General features: G+C 43.6%; 1 protein-coding gene across 5 annotated transcripts in view; it reads right to left on the bottom strand.

The window, feature by feature from the left end:
* The window catches only part of LOC121304030 (cell adhesion molecule 1-like), a 147,528-nt gene that overhangs the window by 25,175 nt on the left and 99,424 nt on the right, over positions 1 to 22,929 (bottom strand). For 4 of the 5 annotated variants that reach the window (XM_041234979.1, XM_041234980.1, XM_041234976.1 and 1 more), the window contains exons 2-8: positions 16,968 to 16,988; positions 12,969 to 13,115; positions 10,186 to 10,338; positions 9,643 to 9,780; positions 8,493 to 8,651; positions 6,097 to 6,193; positions 3,953 to 4,125 (exon numbers count right to left, since the gene is read on the bottom strand). In XM_041234979.1, coding sequence (XP_041090913.1) covers positions 3,953 to 4,125; positions 6,097 to 6,193; positions 8,493 to 8,651; positions 9,643 to 9,780; positions 10,186 to 10,338; positions 12,969 to 13,115; positions 16,968 to 16,988 — 888 coding nt within the window. The remainder of the gene's footprint in view (positions 1 to 3,952; positions 4,126 to 6,096; positions 6,194 to 8,492; positions 8,652 to 9,642; positions 9,781 to 10,185; positions 10,339 to 12,968; positions 13,116 to 16,967; positions 16,989 to 22,929) is intronic. The other variant, XM_041234977.1, reaches the window with a different exon arrangement.

Raw genomic sequence — 22,929 nt, 5'->3', positions numbered from 1 at the left:
GATAGATAGATAGATAGATAGATATATTTTGAATGATGTCTCAATCCTAAAATTCTAGGTGATGCAAAACTTTGGTCCATAGCTGGAAGCCAAAAAAAGTCTGTTGGGATTGGCTTTTTGTGTGGTATGAAGCTCGCCGCTGCTATTGCGTTACACACAGAACCAGAAGCATTGCATTCCACCACACTGGCACAGAACACACGCCACTTTCACCCAGTTGTCACATGCCAGGTCCTTCCTTGGAATTCTGCTAAAACAAATATTACAATGGAAAGTATAGGGAGTCGAAGTGAGGCTCTATTCATCCTCTGACTCTAGAAACACTGGATGCGAAGCCTGTCATTTATCAGCTCTCTAGCTAACCAGAGACGACCCCAGCGTGCGCAAAGCAGCTTCTTTCCAAACGAGCCGAAAGGACCATTTAAACTGACATGCCGTAGAGAGCTGCCATGCTTTGCCCTGCAGAGTTAGCACCTGGACTCCACCAGCTGCGCCCTCTGACAAGCGTGATCGATGAGATCCTCTCTGCTTCCATTTCCAATAAATGGGAAAGTGAGAGATGACAAGGCTCTCTGGTCCTGCTAATATAGGAGACGCCACTTACAACTCACACCTGCAGCAGCACCCCCCCCCCCCCCCCCCCCCCCAAAAAAGAAAGAAATCCGACATTCAGATTCCAAACGTCATGCATGTGCTACAGAACCACCGTTCTACTCCACGCCAGGCTGAACCCCACCCGAGCGCATGACCTCCTTCATCAAAGTTTACAGTGAGGGCTCTACCTGCTCAAGGCTCTTATCCCATCCCTGCTTCAAACACCTTTACTATATTACATTTAGAAAGAATGCTCGGTATTGTTAGATGAGTTAGTAAGTGCTAATGGATACCCAACATTGATTTTCACACCCGTTCCCCTTGTATTAATGCCACTGGATGAAGAAAAGGTGGCAACAAAAATTCACAACGCATTAAAACCAGCAGCACCGTCCACTTCAAATCTTCCACAGATTCATTAATACATTTCGTTTCTTATATAAAACACCACATTCGTGTCGCTCTACATTCACATCTGACAGTTAGAGGAACGATTCTCAAGATGTCACACACATATGCTCAAATAATATTAGTGTAGCTAGACCCTAATCCAGTGTCTGAATCTATAATAAAACTGCATGACGGAATCAGGTAATGGGGGTTGTGAGGCTGGCATGCAGACAAGCACAAGAGAGACAGGCGGTTACCAGCACAAGCTGCACTGGTGGAGGAGCAGTAGGCATGGTTAAGATTCAGGAACTTTAAAGAGTTTTCTAAAGCACTGTTTCCAGTTTGGTGTAAAAAGAGATTCAGGAATCCATCCAGGACGACGCCATTTTCAGTTTAACTGTCACGGAACTGTCCTTGATCACCGAGTCAGCGCAGACAACTTCACAGGGATCAGATTAAAAACAGCCGCAAAGAGAATCTGCAGCTCTCGCCATAGGGGTGCTGCCACTCTTCTGAGACTGGCATCCACTGGCAGCACCGTCTTTAAGACTCCGCACTGTGAAGCCTGAGCTGCCAGCAGCTGCTAGTCCTGTCAACGCCTGGCAGTCGGAAAACTCAGGACGAAAAGGCTTTACAAACACATGGCTTACAGACACAGTTCTGTGTGTGCACACGAGTGCTGTACTGAAGCAAGGCTGCCTATTAACACACAGCCCGCTCTGCTTTCAATGCTAATTAAATGCACAGCAGATCAATGACTTCACCAACAAATAAATGCACACTGCGCTTGGCATCAATGAGACAGCAAGCGTGGCAGGGTCACTACCCTTGAGCAGGTCAGCGGGGTTCAGGAGATGTCAGAAGCAAAGCCTAGAACCGCTCCTGAAACTCTATGCAAACCTGTGCATGCCCAGAACAGCTATGTCTATGTCTGTATCATGACACGTCCCATACTTTATATAGGGATATAGGCTATACATCTCTACCTCTGTATTCTTGTATCTGCCAAATCAGAAATGCTATGCAACTGCATTAACAAAGCATCAGTGAATGCATACGACTGTAAAGCAAGTACAAATGATTGATGAACACAGCCTGAATATTAGCAGCAGTTTCGTTCCTCATTAAAAGCAACACTTGTTTGTTTCCGACATTTTCTGTTGTGATTTTTTTGGCAGGTCAAAAGGGATTCTTGTTGTATTCACGCTGTGTCTTATCACACAGTAGCTGTCAGTTCATGACATCAAACCGGATATAGTTAATGTTTAATCTGGCAAGTGTCTGCTTTTTCCCCTGCATTATTTAGAATGTTTTGCTTGAAAAACACATTAGTAATTCTCAGAAATCAGTAAAATGACAGCCCTTTTGATCTCTACAATTGCATCCTTTTGTCTAACATACCAGGCAGCAGCTCCTTTCAGAGAGGTTAATATACCTGCTACTTACTGTAAAGCTTGCAGAGATGGCTTTACTCATTTATTTTTGTTAAGAAAGCTAATTGAATACACGTTCTGCAAACAGGTCTATGCCTATCTTGTCTGACAACAAGCCTTTTCCAGCCCTTGGTTTACTGTAACATAATACAGCAGGTAGATGATCTTAAGAGAAAGACAAGATTATCTTTGACACTAATTAAAATGTAATGCACAGATTCATCACAACTACCCTAAGAGTTGGTGTATAAAGTCGAGGGAACATGGAGCCCCTCTTGTTGGAACAGCGGATTGAAAGCTGGTTGCAGGAGACTGGGAGCCCTAGTTTGAGGTTGCTGCATCAAACCGAAAGTCTGTGCAGCAGTGGCTTCGCGTTCCCTTGGCTTTAGTCTGCAAGTTTGTTGAGCTCTTTGAATTGGACATTGCAAACTCTCACACAGCCACGCAGGGAGGTGAGATTGTTTTTAAATTTCACAGCGAGGCACGTGTCATGATAAAGGGTAAACCCCCGATCAATCACATTGCCGTGCGCTTCAGCACTGTCTGTGCAGCTTGCGACCTTCATTGAACCGTATTTAAGGTCTCTCCAGCTTCTTCAGCAGTGATCAGTATTCCAGCACAGTGGTGCGCGAGCCTGAATCAAATGCTTTACCCGTCCGTGGCACAGCTATGGAGTTTATCATTGGGAGAGGATGAGTCATTTCTTCCAATGGATGGAACTGAACAATATCAGAATTCTCAGTTCTGTTATACAGCAAGATCACAAACATGTCAAAGCTGTAGCGTTTGTGATAAGCAGATGTCACCCTTTTAAGTGAGGAAGGATAATTATATGAATATGGAACAACCAGCTGTCATAGCGGCTTGTTGTGGATTCAAATGTGTCAGATCACATTTATTCATATATTTTTGAAATGCTTTCTGACACTGTAAACCCTGATAAAGCTGTCCAGGTTTAAGTAGTGTAAGCAAGGTGTTACACTGGGAATTCAGGGTGGATAAGGGGTCATGGTAAAAATAAGGATAGAATGGAGAGCCATGCTCAAAGACTGGAGGAGACAACACTGACTTTTCCATCCCATTCCAAGGTCCAACCAGGTCCCTGTTTATTCCATTGCTTTCAGCAGGGCAATGCAATTATTACAGACCTAGCTGGAACAAAGCCCTACAATGGAATGGCTTGGAAGAGCCAAGAAGCTCGCCTGGCCCTGGAACACTTCAACTGGAAGAATATCACAGAAAATATACACAGCTGTGGACAAAAGTGCAGCATTACCACCAATTACAGGATTGAGGCAAACGACAAAATGATTCTGCAAAAAGTTTACCTGAAAGCCATAACAGCAGCGTTTTTCAATCAGTATATGGAAAATGACAAAACGGTATGCAATTCAACGTGTTAACGTAACCCTATTCAGCAGGCTTCATTCGACTTTATGAAATTAATTCATTGTACAGGGTGATGCAACACTTTTGTCCGGAGCTGTAAGTATGCAAAGTTTGCTCCTCAGCTCCACAGGTCCAGCACTACCTACCGTGTACAAAGAGCTTGTAGTCGGCATAGGCCTCCCCCACTGCGTTGGCTGCCATGCAGCGATAGGTCCCGTTGTAGGACTTGTTCAGGTTGTCAATGTACAGGTCTGAGCCTGTCAAGAGCGCATGGTCTGGCAGCTCATCATCCAGCCTCATCCAGCGCACCGACTGGGGCCTGTGTGCAGAGACAGCACAGGGTCAGGACACACAGGCGTCTCACTCGACTTTATAAAAAGAACACTTTCAAACAGACCCGGCTGCCCTCGACAGGGGCCGGGTCAGATCATTCGCAGAACCAGGACGACAGGGTGTCATGGGTACAGCTGTTAATATCGCCTGTATTTACTTCTCCCGTGTGAAATGTCTAAATAAAAAAAGAACATGTTTAGATCATCATGCGGTGCAGAAAGATAACAGGTGTGGCCACCCAACTGAGCACAGAGCATCCTAAAATGGTGATTAATATGAACTATTCCCCATGATGCCTGACCCCTAGAACACCCTGTACTAAACTGGACTGGCTTTTAAACTCCTGGTTAGTGCATCTGAACTTTGAGTCTGTGGCATTAGTGGAAACAATTGTAGGTCGATGCAGAACACTGCAGCGAACCAATGAAACACACCAACGAAAGAGTTCAAGCGTCCCAATACTTCAAAACGAAAATCGCCCCTGATGCAGCGGTTTCCAGCTGAAGGACCCCGTTGTCTTTGCAGCCCAGTATGTCCGAAACCTGAAAAGGACGCTTTCTAAATAAATTCTGTCACGGGCATCTCTTCAGAAAACAATCCACTGCGCTAACAGCTTCTTACTCGGTCCATTAAAACCTCTTCTCTGTATATTCATTGTCCCAGAGTGAATAGAATCTGTGCTCAGTTAACAGGCTGTAATAGGTACAATGTTTACCAAGCAGAAATCACATCAGTACATCACTGTGGAAGGACCTCATTCCTCATGTGTCATTAGCACAGGCAGAGCCGGTCAGGTTTCATGGAATTCGTCAGGGAGGAGGTGAAACATTTATAACAGCAGCCGAATCCTCTCCGCCTGCTCCATGAATGACATTATTACAATAACATGCATGACAAGCAGCTGGTCTTTCTCAATCATTTTGATAGCATGCCTCCCAGCACAGAGCTCTTGGATTTGCTAGGAAATATACCATCCAGTGTTCAAGCCTTTACAAATACTTCAACCCACATACCTGGGACAGGTCGGCAGTGGCGCTATTACATTCAGAGAACGACACTATCTTGCTTTTTCAATATGCAATTCTTATTCAGTCAGTGTCTGCACAGCCCAGCTTACCTGTACAAAGTGTACTACGAATGAATTTGCAGAGCGTTCTTTACAAGGTGTTTCTCTGTGATTTACCACGCTTGCAGGTGCTTCATCGTGCTTTACAACACCGTGCTATGTTGTTGCCATGGTATACTGCAGTAAATCGTTTATAATGGCAGCTTCCGACATCCCGATCAAATGCTGCGAGAGACAGGGTTGCCAGCAGCAGTCATCTTCAACCCCTATTCACAATCCAGGCCAGACCCAGCGGTGTCTCCGATGTCATGGTCTTCAGAGAGCACCAGTGACTTTAATGAGACTCCTTCACCACTGTGCTGATTGAAAGATCTTCACAAAAACATAACGTGCGTGTGTGTATATATATATATTCATTTTGGTTTTAGCCTACTTTGCTCTGCCTCACAATGTTCAACTTAATTGGCTCCAATTCCTTTGAGTTAAAGGCCGATTCATTTCGCTGCCTGGAACTCTTTCCCTTCGCTTGTGTTTAATTTTGGAGCTTGTCGGTTTCCTTGATTTTAAACAGGCACAGGAACACAGGCAGGGCCGAGGGGGTCAATGTTACAAACGAGAGGAAAGAAAGCCTGCATTGTTATTCCAAGGATGTAGTACTAATATGTTAAGCAGAAATGTCAACTTCATTTTACTGAAAACAGCGCTTTTTATTTATTTTTTTTTGCACTCAGAATTTATTCTTCCTGAATAGAAAAAACAGAGTGTAATAATCCCTGTACTACTGCAAACAATGATTAAAAACACTGCGAGGAGACATGCACTTGCAATGAAGGACTCCAGCCCACTCACACACACACACACACACACACAGAGATGAAATCCACATCTTACTTGGGTTTGCCCTCAGCTGTACAGCTCAGCTCCAAGGCCTCCCCTTCCCTGGTCAGGCCCTGGGGGAACCCCACTGTGATCTTCACTTCAGGCTTATCTGTGGAAGGACCAGGTTTATATAAATGACAGAGTGCGGCACACAGGACAGCATGCGAGGGAGTCTCGCCATTCCCACGGAACCTCACAGTCTGGGAGAGCTTCAACTGGCCTATGTCCGCTGCTGCTAGCAATTCCCTTCAGTGCATTCTGATGCAGACAGCTAAACACAACTCCAGCAATAAGCACTGAAAAAAATGTATCCCGCTCCGAAATGAATTATGTTCTGTATATGGAATACTTTAAAGATGCATAAATCAGGAGGAGATCTACAGCTCTCGTTTAGATGTAAATATACATTTGAGTTAAATTACCTTCTTAATTAAGTTATTGGTTAGACTTGTTCTACTTTTTGGTCACAATCAATTATAAAAAAATAAGAATTCAATCTAATAAAGTAGGTATTGCATGGACTGTTGTTTTCCGATTAACACAGGTGATTAAACAGAGTCAACACACTGCACTGCTATTGGGACAGATCAGAGATGGGACTGTTTGGTACCATGATGGCTGCATTGTCAGTCGCTCAGCTCATTCGAATAAGTCTGCTTATTGTTTCTAAAAACGACACGCTACAAACTCAGCACTGGTGTGTCCTGAATGTCTCAAATTATACCAAGACAGAAATAAAGAAATGTGTTTCTTCTACCCCACTCCTTTCAAAAGATAAAGGATCCTTCACATCTTAAAAGCAAAGCGCCCAGGAGACACCGTTAAGAAAAAAAAAATCTTTTTATAGAGCGTAGCTGCAGTTTTACTATCCCTGAGATCGTCAAACCTAAAGTATGTGGCAATCTCGGGGAGGGGGGCAGAGAAACAAAGAGAAAGAAAGAGAGGAGAGAAAGAGTGATAGAAAAATAAATGAGAAAGGAGAGAAAGAACAGAAAGAACAAGGAGAGGAGGAGAGAAAGAAAAAAGAGAAAGAAAACACAAAGAAAATAAATTAAAAAGGACAATGGGTAAGAATGGCTAAAATACTATCTTTCTGTGAACTGTCCTGCAGAAACATGAAGAAAGAAAACACGTTTTCTACAACGGTTGCTGAAAACAATGACAAGTACGTTAGCAACACACACGCCCCCACCGCGCACATACAAATATAAACACATGTGTAAGTGAGGACACCTCTGCAATAAGAAAAAACCCTGACTGAAAGGCAGGGGTCAGGACTCTTGGCTGTGGTGTGCCCAGTCCTACTGTACACTCCAAGAAGAAAAGAAAACGTTAAGCAAACCATTTCAAAAGGAAGTTGCAAACAAAGCCTCCTGATTTTGAAGGCAGCACTAATACAGTGCATGCATCACACCAGAAGGCATCTGTTGTAATCTTAAGACACAATAACCACATGCTAAATCAGCGGCCGTCCTGTCACTTAGCTGTTTCACATTCAGGAAAGAATCACTGGGTCTCTCAGAGACTGCTAACAAGAGCTAACAAACAGGAGCACGCCTTTCTCTGAGCCCCGGCTCCGACTCAAGCTTATTATCGAGCCTGTAAACAAGCACCCGAGTGCAGTGAGACGAGGGAAGAGCTGCTGCTCCTGTAAGGCTGGGATGGGCGAACCTGTAAGGTTATTAGAATCCTGCACCTGCCTACCGTGATGCAGTGTGGCATTAAAAGACTACAGAGGCTCATCCAAACACGGGCAGCATTCAAGCTAACCCAGCGGGAGCACAAGAGCCAGTGCAAGGGCCCCATGTGAGCCCCGGTCAAGATGCACAACTAACTGCGCAGAGGAAGCAGGCTCTCCTGACTCCCTCTGCGCTCCAAGCTGCAGGGTTTGTGCGAGGCGTTTTTTGAATGCTCTTTCCTCGCAGGTTCCTGTGGGGACAGTCTGTCCTTGATAGAAAGCCCCCCCCCCCCCCTCATGGGATTTTTTTTTATTAAGGCACAATTCTAAGTAACCCTGATTATTAATAGTACGCTCTATGGTAGAGAAAATTGGTTTTTAATCTGATTTAAACCAAGTTTGTCTAAATGTCAAGCTGCTGATAATGAACCAAAGCTCAGCTGCTTTCCTTTTAGAAAGGTCAGGGCCAAGCCGAGCAATATAAAAATAGAATATTGTATGGGTCGGAACACATTGTCACGCAGTAACACGTACACGCACACCAGTATGCCATTTCATACATGTTTCCAAGACCACACGCAAGCGAGTAACATTGAAAACGACTTCCGTCATCGCTGCAACAAGCACGGTGCGACGGAAATAACGAATTCAAACAAAGACGTTTGTTGCATGCTTGGTTCGTATCTGGCGCCGGGGCGGTTTTCAGTCAAGGTTAGGTCTCTTCACTCACATAGTACTTCCAGGTATTTCTGTGCCTGGAAGTCTTTCACTGCAGGGTGGTCCACCATGCAGATCACAGGGACCCCGTCATCTTCCTTGCGGACAGTGAGCGTCAGCCTGCTTGTCACGGTGTACATCCTGTCGTCCACGTCTTCCACTGTTGATTCTCCTGCAGAGGAAAGACGTGCTAAGTGCATCAAGCTTTCATGGTGCACTGGAAAGAGAGCGAGAATGTACTGGAAAATAATCTTCCACCAAAAAACAAAACGTATGACGCTCTCCCAACACGTTGACTCCCAAACAGCACTAGACCCTTGTAAATGAGGGAAAAAAACCAAAAAAAAACCCACCCAGTCATTTTAAAACTGCAGCAGCGCGACACTGACAGCGCTCTGAACAACAACCAAACTGCCGTTTCAACTGGGACACTCACCTGTTCTTGCTCCAGCTTCAGTGTGACTTTCTAAGGGGATTGCTGCTGGGTTTGACCCACCAGTCTGCCAATCAAAGTATTCAGTATTGGGACAATCAGTGTGCAGATTGAGCTGATCCAATTACACAGTGATTTCATTTCTGCTGAACTGGCAGCTGCTGGCTGTCTGCCTTACAGAAACTCAAGGTTACTGTATTATTCCTTTAGTACAACAGAAAAGAGGCCCTCATTATTGGACACCTCATCAACTCCTTTACCTTCTCTTAATCAAAGACAAAGTTTAACCCCTCCACCTCTCTCACATCGGGAGCAAGAATGAAAAACAACAAGCTTACTGCACCGTGTTTACTTTTCTAAATATATATATATATATATATATATATATATATATATATAAAACTTTAAAACTTTGTTTGCTCAAAAGAGCCAACTTCCCAATGTCTCGTTATGGTTAATAAACCTTTATCAAGGGAAGTTGTGTTTGAAAACAAACAGTGGAGGTACCTGTAGGCTTTTGATGCCATGACAACCACACTCACTCATTTCTATTGAAATCTATGAATGTGTTTGTGATGCATCATGGTACCAAGTCTATTTATCCATTGATTTTCCTTTATTTTTCTGTACTCATTTGATTTCTTCTAAAACTACACATTGTTGCTCATTCTTGCTTCTTCATTTTTTTGTCGTGTTGATCTCTTGGTTCATTTTCTCTCTCATGTCTTACCTTGCAGCTCTTTGCCTTCCTTCAGCCATCGGATACTGGCAGCCGGCTTGCTCCCCATGGCAGTGCACGTTATTTCTGTCTGGTTCCCTTCACTGACGATGTCCTCTTGGGACTCAATGATTGGGTTTCCTGGTGGGACTGACATCACAGAACACAGCCCTATAAATCAACAGCCATCCTACAGCAGTGTCACCAAACAGTGACAGCACAGGACACACACTACATGGTAAAAAAACACACAACATCATTCAATACTTCAGACCGGACAAACTTTTGCCTCATTGACTTTAGTTTCACCTCTTTTCAACGAAAAACCTCTTAATAATAAGCATTGGAGGAGGCCTACATTTCTTTTCCTAAACTACTCCCGCGCGGTTCAGGTGTGATGAACCTTCCCACTTGGCCTCGAATATTAATCCCGTTGAAATGCCAAGGGATTACCCTGAGAATCAGTGCAGTGAAATTCGACACAGCTTGGAATTTGAAAAGTGGGCGAAGGTGTCTCTGGTTTGACACCACTCATAGAGAAGAGAAATCTCCTACCCAGCACAGTGATGACCGCATAGGCTTCCTGAGGCGGGTCGGAGTAGAGCTGACATACATATCTTCCTTCATCAGACAGAGAAACGTTGGACAGGGACACCTGCAGCTCGTTGTCCGAGAAGTTGACCAGCTGGAAGCGGCTGTCCTTCAGAGCTGTGCAGGACACACGAGAAGAGCAGTTAAACACTGACACACTGACACAGCTGAAAATATCTGATCGGGGCCTGATTCTCCGCTGCGACTGTGCACAGCACAAGCGACCTGCAGCTGGGTCTCTTTCTCCTCATGCTCGCTTGAGCATAAAGACAGGGCTTGCAAAGAAGAGCTTGACCACAGCAGTGAAATGAGTTTGGAGGGCTCAACCTTTTCAGAGGACAAAGCGATGCACAAGTGGATCTAAACACTGTCATCATTCTAAAACCGTTCACATATTTGAGGAAGACAGAAATAAACAGAGACGAATACATTCGATTTCCCTAATCTTGGGCTGATATTTATCCCGCTGCCTTTAGAGACCAATTTAATATAATAATAATTTATATTTTTATATAGCGCCTTTCATAGTGGACCACCATCACAAAGCGCTTTACAAGATACGAGACTACATAATATATCCCTACATCTGAAAACCAATTAGGAACGGAACTTGCAATTATAAAGCAATTTTCATACACAGGAGCTCAGCATGCTTACTGACACCGAGCAACCACTGAACTGCAGCTCCTTAAACTCTCCCCTCAGCACGAGTGCTCCAGCTACGAGCACACTGGGGTCTGGCTGGAGGGTTGTTCCTGCCATCAGCATAACAAATACTGCTATTGCTTCTTAGTGGGACTCCGGCTGTGTACAATGGAGGTGGCTCAGGGCACAGCAGAGCTGCGCTGGTGGAGGTTGGAGGCGAGGCTGTAGAGCAGCTATCAGCATTAGCATTCATCTTCATAACACAATGCAAACGAAGGAAATCAAAAGCAGCTGCATTAGGAAGTGCTGGACAGCACCCTGCTGCAGGAGACTGGGCAAGTCACAGCAGCAGGAGCGACGGGTCCCGGTCGACACTGGCTTTGACATTCACTGGCAGGACTATGAAGATGCAGAGCACGTGACTGATTAGAGGCTCACAGAGGAGGATGCAGAAGGGCTAATGATTTAATTGAATGTATCCATTTAAGAACAGACAGCAGAGATGAAAACAACATAACGGCGATGATGTGCTTTGTAATATACTGTGACAGAAATGTCACAGGAACAATGCCAATAATAAAAGTCTTATTACTTTAACAGATTTAACAGCTGGCACAAGCATACACATTGTCTGATTTTATAGCAAGAAAAAAACAAACAACAAAGCACATAAACAAGGAGTTTGAAAGAGCTGACGCTGGTTCAGAGTTTACACACTTACTTATGCAACCCTGAGATTATATTACAGCATGTGTCTGTACCTTCAAATCATAAAGCAATTACTTTTCTACATACACAGTTAAACAAAGAGAAGGTCACTCGTTGTGGAAATAGACAACGAGAAAACTGAAAAACAACACATCGAAATATTCCCTTCACATATAAAAATATAACAAAAAATGAATTTACTCTTCCTGCCACTGGACAAGGACTGAGGTTCTCAATTGTTTTGAGTTCAAGTACATTGGTGTTTCATGTTAGAGTAAAAGGCTTTGATAAATCTAGTGCATTTTCTTTTTATTTGAACGTCATGCTATAATATATTGTACGACTCCAGTAAAACCCAGTGACCAGTTTTAGCTGCAGGCCAAATATGTCAGCTTCCAAAGCGCTATTCTGTCACTTATCAAAACCAGAATGATTGGACTACAGAAATCAAGACAAAGACAAGCACTTGAAGCAAACTGCAAGCCAGAATTAATAGTCCAGGCATCTAATTGCAAAGCTCCATTTGCAATCAACAGAGTGCACAGCTTTCAAGAGGAATTCTCCCCCTGTGTTACTGTCTTCTTCTCCTGTGATTGCTCCCTCATCTCATTCACATTGCTGCTGCTGGTTAAATACAAGAGGCTTCAGTGGACATGCCATTTACCCTAAACAACTGCAATCGATTCTGATAGCAGGCAAGGCAACCGGGCTGTTGAAGGAACCCGTCAAGGCTTTATTAAAGCCGAACAGGGGAACTCACTTCATGTCACACAGAAACAGCCTGAGCTTCATTACAATGGAGAATGCAGATGTGAATTAGAAAAGAAACAAACAATGTGGCCTTTGCAGATTGCTACTCCCTGAGCCACTGCGACTCATTACACAAAATCTGTATCACACCGAACACTGCACACCGTTTACTTTCCTTATCTCTAACCTTTTATAAAGATGCAGTTTATATCATATCTTGAGCCATGGCAGCCCCTAGCACAGAATCATTTCAAACATGCAACGGTCTTACAGTGTATATGTCCTGATAGCTCTTTCTCATAGCTTTGCATAGAGAGCAGGGTGATAGAGACGGGCTGGTCCTTCAAATACAATAGAAAAATTTTGCTAGAGCATGGCTTTGTGAAGCAATGTTTCTACTAGGAGGACCCTGCTGCAAAAAAATCCTTGGCTAATCACTCAATTTGATCGATTTTCTATCCGTCTGCCTGTCTAACACTGTATCGCGGTGCTCTGAAATGGAGCCTGCAGTGTTACAGACTCATACAGCAGTCACAGCAGCAGAGCCCTGCGATGGCATCTTCAAGCTACATTGCAGAACATGAAAAAAAAAAAAACATTGACTTTTTCCAAAACTGCTAGAAAGCCAAGGAAGCAGAGCTTACGCCTCACGTCCCTGAAGTAGATGGTCTGTCTGTTTGGATTGAGCAGCTGGATGACTGAGTCGTCGTTGTTTTTGACTCTGCAGCTGATGGTCGCGACCTCCCCCTCCACCACCGACACATTATTGGTCTCCAGGTTCTGACCTGGAACTGAAAAGAGGAAAAAAGAGAACGATGTCATGAGATCCTGCGGCGCCCTGGGTTTTCTGATCCGACCGTGCTGCAACACTGGGGTGGGTCTGTGAGCTACAGCAGTCCTGGGACGCAGCGGCAACCGCAGAAGAATCCACTTTCAAGATTGGCAAATTCAGAGCTGGAATTAGTGAATGACAGTGGCAAACAAAAATAAAAATAAAAAATCTAATCGTTAAATAATAACTCCAAACAATTAAAATAAAACACACACACAGACATCTGCATAGAGCACAGCATGCTTTTCTTTTGGTACAGCAGTTCTCATGCCCATGTCTGCAGATCAGGCACTCTGCTTGTGTTAAAATCACCATGTCCATTCATGTTATTTTTGACATTTTTCTTCTAAATTGCTTATTTGAACCGCTACTTAGATGGGAACATTGGAAGGATTAGTAACGCTATTCCTACAAGCCGCCTGTCGTCAAGATCACTCTGTTCCCAACACCCTGCACTTCTGAAAGCGTCCAGAATGCAGAAGACTAAACTCTGTATTGACTGTCAGAAATACACATTGCTAATGCACAGCGCTCCGACCTGGCTGTGCTGCAGTTCAGTTCTGTACGATGCTGACGCCTCAGTGCTGTTGCTATTCAGAAAGGATGTGTGTCTGTAAATTATCAGCATCTGCATATACAGCAACAGTCCCGTCACTGCTTTGCTATGAATATATGGGAAAATGCTCTTCTGTAACAAACAGTGCTGTACAAATAATCTAGAAACGAGGCTAAAAGCAGTGGGAATTTGATCTTAACCTTTTCCCTCAACATATTAGACCTTTTCAGTTCTACTAGAATACAAAATCAAGTGTGTGTGTGGGTGTGTGAGAGAGAGAGGGAGGAGAGTCTTCCCAACCTAGATCAGGAAACATTTTTATGACAAGGGGTTGTCCATCACCCTGGTTTTTAAAAGATTCTTTTTTTGCCTGACAAGTTTCTTGTCTGCTACATCGCTGCACAGAAAAACATTTTTATTGACATGGCATTTCTTGTTAATAATGTATTCAGCGTTTTTGCTAGGGGTCTGCAGAATAATAGCTTAAAATCTTTACATGAGAGGGAAAATGAACGGTGCGAGACAGAAAATAAGAGACGCATTTGTGCAGAATGAGCTTGGAATGACTACACTGAGCTGCTTCAATCGTTATCTGGAGTGCATTCAGCTTCAGTGTATTTAATGAAGAACAACAACGCCTTGTTTTACATACAGAATATGCCACCCTCGCCTGTTTAAAATGAAACCAGAACAACTCAATGGAAAGCTATTGTCTCGAGTCCAGGCTGTTCCAATAGAAGAAAAAAAAAACCAAGGCTCTCAGCAAATTAAACAATAACAAAACAGAAAGAAACGCACACAATGCTCATAGAGGGTAAAACAAACAGCATTCAGAAATCACGAGGAACTGCGTACTGCAGTGAATACACAGGCAGCTGCAACGGAGAAATGCTCTAAATCAGCTGAATACAGGTCACTGGTCAAATGAATTATGCATCATTAAGATTGCAGTATTCAGGCTTGGCCAGAAGAGGGCAGGGCGTTACACTTATTTACTGCATAAACAAACCAATAACCTCTGCACACTGCATACATCATCTGATAATGGGCACACTTTGGCAGCAGTGTGACGGGGAGGCCTGGTGGTCCAGTGGTTAAAGAAAAGGACCTGTTACCAGGAGGTTCCCAGTTCAATCCCAGCCACTGACTCGCTGTGTGAGACCCTGAGCAAGTCACTTAACCTCCTTGTGCTCCGTCCTTCGGACGACATGTAAAACAAACAAGGTCCTATTGCAAGTGACTCTGCAGCAGCAGTTGTGGTGCATAGTTCACCCCCAAGTCTCTGTAAGTCGCTTTGGATAAAAGCGTCTGCTACGTGACCAATTAAAACATTTTATCAGCAGTTCACACATTTAAAAGTTCCTGTTTTCTTTTTTTCCCCTCAATTTCCACAGACTTTCAAATCACACGAAATGAAGAGAAATTCAGGAGTTGCTTTTTACTGTATTTTTTTACATGTGGGCTGCTGACGTCAACCCCTTGAGAGGTCAGAGTGAATGAAAACACTGTGTAACAAAAAAAAAAAAAAAAAAGTGTTTTTGTTCCTGGGTAGTAAGTGTTATTTCCTAATTGCTTATGCCTCAAAAGTATAGAACATGGCTATTATTCCCCACAGACTTTGCTTTTGTGACCAGGACAGTGATATTTCAAAATATCACTATTTCCAATGGGAAAACGGGCAAATGTGTATTTACAGTATAATTGTAAATCTCGAAAAACTACTCACTTCTAAATCTTTTGTAGTCATCTTTGTATTACTTTAGTATAAATACATGTTAATTTGGATTCATGTGTTGTTTTTTTCTGACTTTATGTGAACGAAAAGACACACATTTGCCCATTTTCCCATTGGAAATAGTGATATTTTGAAATATCACTGTCGTGGTCACAAAAGCAAAGTTTGTGGGGAATAATAGCCATTTTCTATACTTTTGAGGCATAAGCAATTAGGAAATAACACTTACTACCCAGGAACAAAAATTGTGTTACATAGTGAAATCAGCCTGCGTCTCGGAGATAAATCTTGTAAATAACACATTTTAATTGGAAACCAATACGGATTTTAATAACCACCAACAGGCAAAAAGGCAAGGGCAGCCTTGGCAGAAGTATCAGGCGTTGTGAACGATAAACCCTGGCTAGTACTGCACTGTACAGGTCTTTGAAACACAGGGCCAAGTCCAAATCGCCCTTGGGACTCTGCGTACAGTTCAATTCTAATTAAGAAAAGTAACTTGGCTGGAGATGGTATTCTAATTAATAAAATCGGATCAGCGACAGACCCATTTGCCAAGCGAATGCTCTTTTGCAATCAGAGTAAACAGCGTTGACGGCCTCAGCTTCTCTCTGTCTCGTGACTGGCTGAGGAAGGAGAAAGTCACAGCCATTAATCCCTGGCGGGCGGCAGGTGTGTGGGCAGAAGCTTGGTAAGGCTCAGTGGCTCACAAATTTCCCCTCATTTCAAGTCCTGCTTACAAGTGAACAGCACAAACACGGCTTGCTATCACTTTCTGAAGGGCATGACAGCACAAGCCACAGCACAGGCCACCGAGGATGTGGGAGTGCAATGCAGGAATCTGCCTGAATCCACAGAGAACACATACATATGAATCCAAACTACCGAACTGCTGGGGTGTTTGGCTGGTTTCACAGACCCCGATCAGCACTAACCATGGACGGCCTTACCCAGCGTAACATTGGGAGGGTGAAGCCGGTGCTAACCGGGGTCTCTGAAACCGATCGCTCATTTCTGAAGCATTCTGATCCTCTGTTCAGACTGCGGTCACACACTAAACTGGCCGATGGTATCAAGGCGGCACCTTTCGTCCTACACACACACACTTTGCAGCAAATTATTAAAAGCCACGGACGGCTTCTCATAATGGGATTTCCCCAGTATGTTCAAAGATTCCAGTTTACTCATCTGGAGTTAAAACACTCCCATATGCTCTTTATCTTCCATGACAGTTTAACATGTCTGCCGTCAACACCCAGTGCAAAAACACACTCCTGTGAAAATATGTTTCACAGCCGGGGAACGTTAAAGCTAGTGCTATGACTTTCCTCAGCAGTTGTGCCAAATGGTGTCGTGGTTTTGTGATTTGAACTGCTGTCCATCTGATACAACCTCACACCCGGCCAATGTACTCAAGCCTCTCTGGGATGAGTGGGAGTCCATGGGATGCATGGAGGCTTTACTGTGGAATAACCAGATCCAGAAACTAGAGAGACGTAGTGAAAGAGGCTCCAGTTTACCTTGCATGTCCTGCGCAGCTCCTGTGAGGAGAAAGGAAACAAGACAAAGTGTAAGAGACCGCAGGGTCAAAGAGCAGAGCAAAGACGGGACACACGCAAAAGACGCTCTACCATCTCCTGTTCCCAACAATGAAACTGACATAAATAAAAGACACATTTCCAAATCACGCTGTAGTATATGGTGTGTTGATTTTCAAGCTCAGCCTTGCATTTAGCACCAAAATGACTTGATCTACCCTGCCAAGATAGACAAGATAAGGTCAACGTCCACATTTGTGGTCGATCTAAAAAATAAAATAAAACACATATCAAATCTAATGATAAGAAATTCCCCTAGAAGTTTTATGACAGACCCTTTTAATTATTTTGCTATGTTTAGATGAACAATGGTTTCTAGAGAAAGCATGCCCTAATCCCTAAACACTGTTCTGAAGTGAAAATGACGTCTCCTAAAAGCCGGCTTGCTACAGACCTCAGCATAGCAGAAAGGACTCCTTTCTTTAGAGCTTGCGACCTCCTGCTGTGCTGACAGACATTACATTAGCTTCCAGCATTCTGCCAGGCTGCAATATTCTAACATTGATCCCCCACCCCTAATACATTCTGTGTGCTACAGTACAGCACGCACAGAACCAAATGTAACACACCCCTGTTTGAAGACATTTATATTTCTCAGTGCACATACAGCACATCCTACAGTACACACACACTACAGGGTCGAGTGATGCTGTTAAGTGAAGGCTTGCACTCTGAGAGACCCTGCACAGCGGAGAGGAATGCACTTGTTGCATAACTGCTGTAAACCTACTCAATCAGTAACATTTATAATGTGATTTTTTTCTTTTTTCATTTTATTTTTACCGAAAGGATCAGCACCGCTGGTTAAGAAGTGTAACGGCTACAATGCTTTGCAGTAGGGATGACAATCCCATGACATCAGGCACGGGTAAAAGCAGCAAGCGATATTCAGTGTATGCGTTTTTACTGTAGGCTGCAGTACGTTTGAAGGGGGCGGCTAAGGTCTGCTACAAAATACTCATATATCAGCAAAACAAATAATCATTTACAGCAGTTCTGAACTTAAACTCCACCTCCTGTTCACTCCTGCCATGGCTAAATATAGACTATCTCTACCCAGCCATATGCTGCTGTACCTGAGACACATTAGCCAGGATTTATGAGCTGTCAGCACTGCTGTGATTAGACATCGCTGCTGTCATTCCATTAAGCCGGTATTGATGGACAAAACTGCGAAGATGCATTACGTGCCTTTTGAAGCAGCGAGGCCACCCTGCGCTGGCAATCGATTCTGCTGTGATCTGTCAGGTGCTGGGATGAAGAAGGAGTGCCAACAGGGGGCCAGCGGAAATGTCTCCAGCAAGGAAATAATAAGTCTAACAATTTCCCTTTTGCCACAGAGAAGATGATTTAGAATCGGCCAGCCAAGGGACAGCACACCAACAGAACTAGGGATCACGCCACCGAAGAAAAACTCTTTTCACTGAACGGGTTCACAGGTTTGAACGCTTTGTAAAGAAAGCCAAAGCAGTAAAAAAAATAAAAAATAAAAACAATTAGTACAATAGTAACAAAAATTTTTTTTAATAAATAGTACAGTAAAAATCCCTCCTCGTTCTGACTCCTCACTGCCGTTCAGAGTCAGAGTCTAGTTTTATGTCCGCGGCACCCGTCCTCGAGCCAGGGAACACAATGAAAGACTGAAATACAGACGGATATCCGCGGCACAACCATGGGCACTGCTCTGAACGGTGTAAGAGCAGCAAACAACCACCAGGAGGAAGTGCAAGCACTGCAAGAAAACAGAGGAAAAATGAATCCGATCAGCAGTGCCAATCCTGGTTTCAAACCTCACCTTGAACTGCGTTAAAGAAATAAGAAAAGGCAAAGGAATATATATATATATATATGCATGCTGCAGGCACTACAAAGTGGTTAAAGAAGCCGCTGCAGACCATTCATTAAATCCCCACAGTGCAGATTGTAATCGCTGGACTGTAGGCATCGTTGGTTTAATTTAAGTTGAGGACGGTAACAAAATAAGGAGCACAGAAGCATATTAGTAATATAGAGGTCCTGGGAGATAAACCCTCGTTTATATGGAAATATGTAGAGCTGATAAAGAATATTAAGAGGGCTAAACCTTTGTGCAACGAGGGCTGACTGATTTCAGCTTGATTACCTAAAGCACAAGCCGAAGAGACCTGAGAGAAGAGGCCAGGCAATCTGAGATGAGGAGGGTACAGCGGCTGCTTAATGTCTCATATTTCCACGCACCCTTTGAAGAAAATAAAATGAGCTTCTGTGCCTCCGAGTCGTGGCTTATCATTTGTCACCACCCAGCCGCGAGGGGGTACTTGTGTATTCCATCCATGGAGTCAGAGACAGCAGGAAGGAGCGGAGAGGGCTGCAGGCTCCGACAGGATCTCAGACCCACACCTGCCTGGGACCCGCTGTGTCCTTATTTAACTGAAAGGTTAGTTTGAAACTTCATTAAAACAAAGCCATTTAATGGAGTGGTTGCAGGTGCGTGATGGCTCTGCCTGTTTATATGTGTGTTTGGTTCCTGATATGGGGATCAGAATTTGCTCAAGGTTGCTTGGTTTCCCCATCACACCCTACTGGACTGAAAGAGTTTGCATCCCCATTCGTTTCTATCAAGCCGATCAGTAGAGAGAAACTGCCTGTACCATCGCAGGCTGTCCAGTTCACTGTGACGGGGGATCCGGGGAGCAGTCATATGAAAAAGACCCAGAGAGGAGAGATGCAAGGCACACGCTTCAGAGACTGGATTGCACACTGAACTCTGTTACAGCCTCGATTTGAGATCGGAACTGTCTAGATATAAACACACAGTTAACTCTGAACCACAAAAATCAAAAAGATTCTAAAAGTTAAGATTGAGAGCTTTTGGAGACTAAAATTGTCTATCCAAAAGCAAGCAGGTGTACACTGTCCAGTTAGTCTACATGCCCCAAAAGGCACAGTAGCTTCAGGTTTCTTACTGTAGCTAAAAACTTTACAATGCTATAAACATGGCCTTCACAGTTGCCATGGCTATGAAATAAAGGCTGTTTTAAGGTAGCCACTCACTTACACACTGAACATTTTGCAATGCAATGGAATGCTGTTTCCCGTCACTCAATTGCAATGGAAGGTCACATATTTTCAATTTGTCTTTATTTACGTTTCCAAGCTGCATTTACAGTTCAGCTTTTACTTTTCTACTGTGGTTCTGTGTCCTTCGGACAAACAAAACTCCCGGGTTTTCAATCACAAGGGGTTTTCAGAGGTTCTTTCTGTAATAATGGATTTAGTTTGTTGGAGAGGCAATCAATACTCCATTAAAAAACAAAACGAAAACACATCGTACCAAAATATGACAAAGACAAACTGGAACTAAACATTTTTTCAAGGTACAACTGCACACATTTAAAATCTAAAAAGTGCAACTGGTACTGGCAACCGGTACCACACTTCTCTTCCCCAATATATTATTTTTCTTGTTTCATTCAATTTGCATATCATTCTCCTTTTCAGTCAGTCCACCAACTCAGAAGTTTAAAGCACCCCTGTGGTAAACAGAGTCCTCACAAACATGACAGTTACATCAGAGTGCAACCGTTTAACCTGCCCCCCTGCAACACCCTGCCGTTCATAAAGTAGTGTCGCGTGTTTGACAGCTCTACTGAGGTTGTAGGAGTGCTTTCAAAACTTCAGTCTGTGATAAATGAAACAGAAAATGATGTCTATAAAAAACAATTCTAGAAAGGAGATTAGTTTAGACAGCTCATTTAAATGATCATAGTTGCTCATTAAAAGTATAACTCTTAAACAGAGTGTTCAGTTAGCCTCATTAGAAAAGGTTCACAAGGTGGGTTTGCATGGGTTTGTGCTGTGTGACACCCATCTGCTCCCCGCTGGAGAGACGCGGTGATGACTATCTGAAACATTTCATCCTTTCAAACTTTGCCTGGCAACCCTGAAGAAACCTGAGTTTCGCCTCAGCCTATTAGTGTTTTCAAGAGCACTGCATTCAACAAAACCAAGCATCTGAAAGTCTGTTTACTTTGGGAGTGATTTACATGCAGCGGCCACATTTTAGAGCTAATATTTCCTCTGTAACCATGCGCCACTTCTGAGGGATCCCACATTCCCCCTAGTAATCTACATGGTTTGTTTTGAAGCCAGTGTTTGATTTCTAAAAACTGAAAGATTGATTTTTAAAAGCAAGCCTGCTAAAACAGCTGCCTTTCACATCCCATGCCTGAGGCTGCTGATTCCATCAATATTCAGCAGTGCTTGAATCAAACCTAGGAGTAACCGTCTGATAACACAGCACCTACTCACTCACTGAAATGAACTATCACAGTGTCACAGCATGCACTGTGCAACAAACACTCCCGCAGAGCAAGCAGGGCCGTGCTTGAGAAAGAAAGGTGACATTACAAAATGGCAGATAGTTTTATTAGCAGGTGTCAGCGCTGGTTTACTCTGCATCAAATCTGTTCGTTTTATAGTGCCTGTCTCCAAACTCACACAGGATGTAGATGCAATTAGCCTTTCGGTCGAGATCTCTCAAACACTGTGCAGTGTGTACGGTCTCCCATGTATCTGAAGAGGGTTTCAGCTTGTCCACGCAATAAGAGAGTCGCTGGAGTGAGTAGCATTCGAGCTGATTACTCAGACACAGTGGAGTCACATTCAGTAATCCACATCGCTGGCTCTCAATCCTCAACACTGCTTGCTCTAATGCAATTAAATGACTCGACCTGTGCATCAGATATCTCTTGATCTACAACTCAAAACGCATCGGTAAAGCGCCAATGTCACATGAGAAACCTGCAGGAGAGAACCTTTCAATCTAGGGGGATCAGCACACAATAAAACATCTCCTATTCTCTGAAAAAGACACTGCCAGTAACAAGCAGTGAAAACCTTCAGTTCTGGATTGAAGAGCTCGGAGAATTGCACTGTAAAAATATACATTTCTTGAACTTTTCTCCCCAAGGATATATAGTATATCTGTTCTTCTAAGCCATAAGCGATGTGCACATTGGTACTGACCACGGGTGAGTTACTGCAGGGCACGCAAATGCACATGATAAACAACCACATCTTGTATACATTACTAAGCAGGAACGGACTCCAATCATTTGTAAAGCAAGTGGGAAAATGTGCCGGTTACAACCGCAGAACACTTGAGGGGGGGTATTTCTCTTTATTTTAGGGGGGGTTCATCTGTTCATCATGTCAATCACTTCCCTCGCTACCACACGGCCAGCAGTCAAGGCCACCTGCTATGAACCGTTTGCCGTTAGTTTGCACTATCAGTAGTTATCAGTAGTTGGACGTATTACAGCCTTATATTCAAGCCAAACCAAAAATGACAAAATGAAAAAAAAAAAAACAACAACCCACGAGTTTTGCTTGCCACTGAACTAGCATTTCAGTACATTTATAGAACCGGATTCCTACTCTGGGATTAAACACCTTGTAATTGCCGCTCACCTCATTCTTTTTTAATTTCTAAAATCAAATTCGTGGGGCAGCAACAAGGAATCAGAGTTTTTTTTATTTTTTATTTTTAACTTTACTTTCTCGCTCAGTACACTCCTTGCAGTACTGAAATGTGAACATCAGCGTACGATGACATATTACCCTATGTGCCAAATCCTCAGAGCAGCCCCTTCTGTCGAGGGGTCACCTTGCTAAACAATCAGAAAGCATGCTAACACAATTCACCAGCCTGCACGTCACACCTGGGATACCTTCCAGGATTCGCTGCCCGACCTGTGATGCCCTGCATTCTCCAGGAGATTACGAATCTATGCGGGAAGGCGGAAATCGGGCTGGCCATCACCGGGAAGCTGTTTCCCAAAGCCAGTCTGGAGTGGCGTCAGCAGATATTGGTGGGAATGTGGCCGAGCCCTGAACCATTATT

Source organism: Polyodon spathula, chromosome 36, assembly GCF_017654505.1.
Source record: "Polyodon spathula isolate WHYD16114869_AA chromosome 36, ASM1765450v1, whole genome shotgun sequence".
Lineage (NCBI taxonomy): Eukaryota > Metazoa > Chordata > Actinopteri > Acipenseriformes > Polyodontidae > Polyodon > Polyodon spathula.
This window is presented reverse-complemented; position numbering and strand designations above follow the sequence as displayed.